General features: G+C 30.9%; 1 protein-coding gene across 1 annotated transcript in view; it reads left to right on the forward strand.

The window, feature by feature from the left end:
• Positions 1 to 8,152, forward strand: part of LOC106055161 (selenoprotein S-like) — a 150,693-nt gene that overhangs the window by 95,823 nt on the left and 46,718 nt on the right. The window contains exons 2-5 of the mRNA XM_056010171.1: positions 1,687 to 1,799; positions 3,616 to 3,750; positions 5,062 to 5,168; positions 5,288 to 5,371. Of these exons, the coding sequence (XP_055866146.1) occupies positions 1,727 to 1,799; positions 3,616 to 3,750; positions 5,062 to 5,168; positions 5,288 to 5,371 (399 nt within the window). The 5' untranslated portion in view covers positions 1,687 to 1,726. The remainder of the gene's footprint in view (positions 1 to 1,686; positions 1,800 to 3,615; positions 3,751 to 5,061; positions 5,169 to 5,287; positions 5,372 to 8,152) is intronic.

Below are 8,152 nucleotides of genomic sequence, written 5' to 3' on the forward strand. Positions count from 1 at the left end.
ATAATTAATTACCAATAGTTAATTAACTAATTGGTTCATTTTTTTAAATTGATTCTTATGTTGGCAGAAATAATGTATAAAAACTTTTTACCAGACAGACAGACAAAGAGAGTTGATCTACGCTTTGTTTAAAAAAAAAAAAAAGGCCATGTCATTCAACCAATTTCTGCAAATATAAATCAATCTTGTAAACAAATAGCAGATTACTTTTTATTAGAAATAATGAGTTATTAAGCCTACTAGAGGAGATAAGCCTTGTGTAGAGAATAAGAGTTCTTACATAAAGGAAGACAAGCATAATTAATTTTAAAAATTAAACAGTTCGCTTTCAGAAGACAAAAAGTAGCCACTGCGCCTAAACTTTACAAGCCAGAAAGGATAGTGAAATCAGATTTTCAATAGCTGTTCTAGTTTTTGAGATCTAAATGTGACCAACAGACTAAAAAAGACTAATGTCTGCTTTTACTTTTAATGGGGATGCTAAAAATAGGGTTCCACGACAATTCGTTCACTGACATTTCGTTCACCCGACAATTCGTTCACGCGACTATTCGCTCACGGACTATTCGCTCACAGACAACTTGTTCACCGACAGTTGGTTCACGACAAATCGTTCACGCGACAAATCGTTCACTAAAAATAGTTTGTGCTTCAAGCAAAAAAGAATAGAAATTTGATTTCACAAGGCTGAAAAGTGCACAAAGCTATCATAAACCTTTCAAAATGGCTTATGCCATACATAGTTAATCAACACTTTATGTATATTGAATTGAATATATTGAACACAAGGGTAAAAAAAAAAAGCTATTAAAAATAAAATTTTCAGATATAATGAAAATCTAGAATCAATGCATGAGTTTGTGCATACAAAGTTATAATAATAATAAGTCTTTTTTTCGAATCTGAAGATCAATGAGGAATTCAGTATTTCCTGTGGATACGCAGCCCCAGCTATGACCTACATATTTTGCCACATCCATGGCAAGCATAACCATTGTCCACCGTGGTTGATTAAGATTATCTTTTCACCGTCTACGTCTGTTCTCGGCAGTGAATTTTATTTTTGGTCTTAATGGTAAGTAAGTGACCTCCAGCTGTCTCGTTCTGAAGCCGCATGCAACGAGGTTCTCTCTTGTATGTCAGTTAAGGCAAGTTGGCACCTAAGCTGGTTTTTAAAGCATTTCTGTGAGGCACCTCTGTTATGTCGACCACCTTTTAGCTCACTAAAAAAAGACTTTCTTGGCATACGTCCCCTATATGTGATACAGTATCTTAGAGGATTGGTTTCTGGGTATCATCTGTTCAAACAAATAACAAAGGTAGTCCTTTATTGTGATAAATAAGGAAAAACAAATATAAATGTCTTTAAATTTAGAAAAAAAAAATATTTAAAAAATTAAAGCCTAATTCCGATAGGGAATAGCATAATTTGAAAACCTTAATAACTAATTTCATTTCGTTTCTCATTGTGAAGAAAACTTGGCTCTAGTCCAGTATAGAAAAAATATGTATCGCTCTCTGATCCTGACCTATATTTTAAAAGTTTTGTTCTGTGCATAGTGAAGGTTTGTGCGACTCTTCACATAAAGAGGTAGTATCCCATTGATGACGTTAGAAATCGAAAGTACAGTCTAAATAGACTCAACGAAACATCCAATCATCATTGTCATTGTTTAGAATATAGAAATCTAGACTTGATCTAATATTCAGCTTTAGAAATAAAAGGATGGATGACGAGAACGATGAATCAGTCTTAGACAATAAAGACCCAGCTTTTATCGGCGCTATATTTAGTAATGGTCTGTTAAATAAACTCTGTTACTTTTAGTAGAATAGATAAAAATAGATTATACCTAATTAAAAACTAATTTACCTAATCTAGTTTATCTAGATTAATCTATTATCTAGAACTAGAGATAAGATATGTCTATGATAATTTAAATAATTAATAATGATGATTCTATATAAATATAATAAGTCTTAGATTGACTTAGAAATAGATCATTATCAAGACACTATAAGTATAAGTGACTATATATTTATATTATATAGATCTAATATATTATAGATCTATATTAATACTATAAAGTATAACTATAATAGTATAATTCTATAGATAAGGACTCTATTATTAAATATACTACAGTAACAGTGCAACACTATTTATTTATTTATTTATTTATTTATTTAAATAATTAATAATGATGATTCTATATAAATATAATAAGTCTTAGATTGACTTAGAAATAGATCATTATCAAGACACTATAAGTATAAGTGACTATATATTTATATTATATAGATCTAATATATTATAGATCTATATTAATACTATAAAGTATAACTATAATAGTATAATTCTATAGATAAGGACTCTATTATTAAGTATACTACAGTAACAGTGCAACACTAGATCTAGTAAAAGTATATTATTATATATTCTAATTCTAGAATCTAGATCTACTTATCTACTACTTAACTTAGAATGCAGGCCCTTTTTAGATAAAACAAATTTATAAGACCAAAATAAAAGTTTGGATAATCAAATTTTAAAATAAAAACTTACCAACTGTGGACAAGTCTCTTTAGAACTAGATTTAGGCCAATTTAGGCAATATTTTATTATCCAAATTGAACTAAAAGTATTTTTTTATGAAAGTTATTCATATTTTCACAAAACTTAATAAATGACATATATATATATAAAACACAAGAATTCTGTATGGAGTATGGTGATCTAACAGAAGGCGGGAGAGCCACTGGTCACCCACTTTTACGGTATACGGATGTATGCAAATGCGACAAAGCTCTTCAATATCAACACTACCAGCTGTGAAAAAGTGGCACTGGATAGATCCACATGATGGAGAGCGAGCATATAAAGGAAGGGTCCCAGATTACAGATGTCATACACAATAGTAGTAGAAAGAAGGGTGAAAAAGCAATGGCACCTGGTGATTACATATGCCCAACCTGTGACCGCAGCTGTGTATCAAGGATTGGCCTCTTTAGTCACACAAGAAGTTGCAAAGGGAAAACATTGTCTCTTGAGACGTGAAATGCCACAGCTAAAACATTTAAATTAATTGTCTTGACATCATTATCCCATTTCAACACCACATGAAAAATTAATATAGAAAAATAGAGCCTTCCACTCTAAAAACATCATTTTTGGTAAAAACACATTGAAATTGAAAAAAAAAATCTGTATTTTTTCCAAAGATTAAATTATAAGTAATTCAAAACATTTTGGGAGGAAAGAAAACAAAACTGACTTTTTAAGCATCAACAATAATATTGTTGAAGAGGTTGAAGTATGGGGTATCATTGATTAGGAGAGAAAGAGTTTATTTAATTAGTTCATCTTTGATGAAATTGTTAGATTTATTTACAATATAAATTTCAATTAATTGAAAAGTGAGAGAAAGAGTTTATTTAATTAGTTCATCTTTGATGAAATTGTTAGATTTATTTACAATATAAATTTCAATTAATTGAAAAGTGGAGCTTACTTATTAGATATTTTATAATTGAAATTAAATATTTTGTTAGTATTCAACGTTTGTATACATTGTTTATTTAAAAGTGCTAAGAATTGTTTTTTTCTGCTTGCAGTGACAGAGTTCTTACAGCTGTATGGATGGTTTATTGTTATTGCATTAGCGGCAGTTTATTTTTTGTACTCCCGAATCCAGCCATGGCTATACAGAGCATCTCAAAGACGGGAAGAAAATTCCTACAAAAAACTAGGTATTTAAAGCTTTTATTGCGTTCAGCCAATCTGAACTAAATTGAATATTATGTTAAATGCATTCCTCATTCTCTAGGATGTAAGGACAAAATGAGGCATCTGAAATTGTTTAGGGAAAATAATGTACAGTTTACTTACCTGAGAAGTCATGCCCTATGAAACCCTTATGGCCCTCTTAGAATGATTTGTCTCGGATGTCAGGTGTGAAGCAGATAATCTTTGTCTCTGCTTCTGTCTGAAGGTTCCTTGATGGAGACAAATTCTGGGTTTTGTTCACACTTGAGATATTGTTACTCAGTCACTTTTGCTCCTAGATCTAAGCAGCCCAAAGCCTCGCACCATGAAGAATTTCTTTATATTTCTACTGTGTCTGGGTGGCCAGAGCTTGGTGATGTCATATTGTTGGCACATGACCCAGAAGCTTTACTTGCACCATCATCCAGAAAATCGTAAATAAACTGGACTATTTAAAATTCAAAGTAAAAAAATCCCACGCTCCAGCATGATTCAAACCTGCTTGGATGCCTAGTATTTGTTTCCCTCCTCCCTTGCCCCTGACTGCTAGCATGTTTACTGACTTTTGAAGCTTCAACTCTTGTTGTTTTTTTTTTATTTACTTAAAATACACTTAGTTTCATGCATTACGGCTGCCAACTTAGTAAAAAAAAAAGTAGGACTCAAAAAAAAAAGTTCAGATTTTTTTAAAACTAAAAATACTCTTTATCATGGATTTCTCTGGCCTATAAATTTATACATAATAACATGACTGTACTCTTTACATATGGTCTGAGTGTTTATTCCTTAGCTAGCAAAAAAAAAATCAAGAAGTGAACGAATTTCAATAGTATAGTAGAAATGAGTAATAAATTAATCAATTTTTTTTTATACCAAATCTTAGTTATACATGGACAAAAATATTATTTTTATTTCATGACATAATGAATGGTGATAACATCCAGTCATTTACATAATTACCCTAATCTGTAATGAAGATTATATGGTTAAAAAGGCATCCTTTGGACCCAGTATATGCATGCTTTCATAGAATTGGAATGTAAGTTATATAGCCTCTTCCATAACCCAACATCTATCACAATAACCCTTATAAATATATAATTCTTTCTTGTTACCAGATACAAGTAATATAAAAAAAAACAACTGAAAATAGTTCACTATATTTTACATTATTCATGCTTTAAAAAAATGTACAACTTCATCAAAAGAAGCTAAAAAAATATAAAGTTAACCAAAAACCTTACAGCTTTACTAAAAAAAATATATTTTTTTTTTTAAATTATGTTTTTTTCCAGATGTTGGAGTTGCACAAAGTAGATTAGAGGCAATGGAAAAAGCCAGACAGAAGATGCAAGCTGAGCTTGACGAACAGGCCAAGGTCTTTGCAGAGCAACTCAAAATTGTGAGCACTGTTGAAACACAAATATAGTTTTTGTTTAACTTAAATTATTGTGCACATAGGTAGTTCCATTATGCTGTATTAATTTGTTTCTATTTTCATGTTTTCTTTTTTATTTGTAGAAAGAAGAAAAAAAGAGGCAAGAAAAAATTGAGGATTGGGAGCGCCATCTACAGGGAAAAGGTTACAAGAGCAAAACTAAAGCGGTTAGTTCACTTTTATTTTTTCTTGCTTTAGAAAAAAAATATGATTGTAAGTTTTATTCATGTTGGATATATCTTCAAAAATGAAGAATATTATGTCCTTGTACAATTCAACTTAGGGAGGTTTTTAACAGTGTGACTATTGTGACAAAAGTCCAAAGTGTATACCATATATCAGACAGCTTTCCCTTTAAGGAAATGACCCAGTGGGCTTTGAAAATCTAAACTTGTTATGTCCTAAAAATTATGGGCCTCTGGAGTTGAGTGTATAGTTGAGAAATCACTAGATAGTTTCAATTTTTCTTATGCCAGGGCATTCATCTTCATTCATATGTAATGAATCGTCTCGCAGTAAGTTAAAGACAGAATTATGAATACTTTATACTTTATAAATTCTCATGTGCTGCCTCTTGAAAAATCATGAAATGTTATATTTTGCAATTTTTCGGACATATACTTTAGGACTCTTGGAGGAATATCATTTATCTTTAAATGAGTGAGGTGTAAAGATGACTCGAGGCAATCAGCATACTCGTCAAGATTGTTAATTGGTTTGAAAATTGTTAAAGTAATGCAGATGGATGGATGGCAAAACATTTTCAGGAATAACATCTGTATTCCAAATGCTAAATTTGATTTGAATCAAATTTGAATACCAGTCATTATTTGATTCATATTCAATTATTTTGAATATTCATCCCACAGAATTAATAATAATTGCTCTGCCTTCCTCATTCGCATATATATTTCTTAATATTTCTTAATTATGTCCCTTCAGAGATTTTAACTAAAATGTGTTGTATTTGGGGATATTTTTTTATATTTTAGTTTGTCCCTCACTTATATTCTTTACAAAGCTTATATCAACTCCGTCTGTCTATGTGGTAATAAGTTTATAAATGTTGTTTCTCCCACACCCATTCTCAGATCAAGTTGAAACTTTGTCGAATTATTCATTGGCTAGACAATAAATGAATCAATAAAAAAAATTTAACCAATCAGTCAATTAATTTCTGGTAATTAATTATTTTGTTTGATACCATTTTATTAATCCATCAGTATTCACAGTTATGGCTAACTATGTAATGTTTGGCCACCATAGATATTTGTGCTCGTTATTTCTCCCAAACCAATTCTCGGATCAAGTTGAAACTTTAAACAATCATATATTGTACCTAACAAAAAATGAATAAATTACAAAATTTACCAATTAGTCAATTAATTATTTTTGTTTTGATATGGAATAAGGAAAATATATCTTCTACATTATTTAGAGATATAGTTGTAATTTTTTTTTTTTTTTTTTAGTTGCAATATTTGGTTGCTTAATATAAACAAGATTTGGTCTTTCTGATTTAGATTTCTAATTAAATTCAATTTATTTATTGTACCATTTTAAGACAAATTGATATATTCATGCTTTTGCTCTGTTCCTTAATTCAGCTTTACTTTGTTAACTAATATTAAAAGATCATTTATTGCCCATTGGATTAGGATGTCTCTTAATTCTACATACTTTAATAGATTTCTCTTAGTTCTACATACTATAATAGCTTTTAATGTCTTATCTTATATAATACAGACGTTACTTCAAAAAAAGAAGATGATTACGTCCTAAGCATCATGCATTTAGTCATGCATATTAACCAATGACCTAAATTCTGCTAAGTCACTGGTTTTCCTGGCTAGCTCAGGCAACCCATTCCATGCTTTAATAGCACTAGGGAAGTAAGAGCATTTGTACAAATTTGTCCTAGCATATGGGACTAGGAATGTGCCTTTATCTTTGTGTCTTTCTGAGTATTTTATTAGGTTTAGTTTTTGTATTTGAAGATTATGGTTCAGTTTTTTCTGTATAATTGCTACTTTACTTTTGAGTCTTCTATCCTGAAGACTTTCTAAATTTACTAAAGGTGTTACTCTAGTCAAATGTGAATATTCGTTTGTTATGAATCGCACTGCTCTATTTTGTGTCTGTTCCAGTTTCTTAATGTTTTCTTGAGTTGAGGGGTCCCAAACAGAGGATGCATATTCTATTATTGGCCTAACCGAGGATAAATAACATTTTAATTTTATGTTCTTATTTGATTTATAGAAATGTTTTTTAATAAACCCTAATGCTTTGTTTGATTTTTTAATATTTTCATCAATATGGGGATTCCATGACAGTTTTTCATTTATTATAACACCTAGGTATTTTGCATTTTTAGTCTCTTAGTTCTACATACTATAGCTTTTAATGTCTCTTAAATGTCTCTTGGTTCTATATACTGTGGCTTTTAAGTGTCCCTTGTATTAGGATATTGTTATTGTTTATCGTTTGACCCAATTAATATTAAATGGGTGGTTGAGTGGCATATAAAGGAGCTGAATTTAATCTGCTGAGCACCTAAAAGCTCCATGGAAACCTCCCCATGCCCCTCCCCCAAATATGTCAACAAAAAAAGATCGAACTTGAGGCACTGAGCTATGTCACAACATAAAAGATGTGCTGCGTTGCCATTTTGAGTTTTGTGACTTGATGTTAGTAATCAACTGGTACTCATTGAAATGAATCGTTAGTTGTCCCCCTTTTTTTCTCATGAAGTTATCACCCACTAATGTTACAAATGGACTGAAAAATAGCTGCACTAAGACTCCTACACATACCCACTCGTCCTAACATGCCCGACACAATTACACATTACAAACACACACACACACACACACACACACACACAACGTTACACTTGTACTGAAGGTGTCAAAGTAGCAGTTGAATACAACCCGAGAGCGTGCAGGATT

The sequence above is a fragment of the Biomphalaria glabrata genome, chromosome 14 (genome assembly GCF_947242115.1).
Source record: "Biomphalaria glabrata chromosome 14, xgBioGlab47.1, whole genome shotgun sequence".
Classification (NCBI taxonomy): domain Eukaryota; kingdom Metazoa; phylum Mollusca; class Gastropoda; family Planorbidae; genus Biomphalaria; species Biomphalaria glabrata.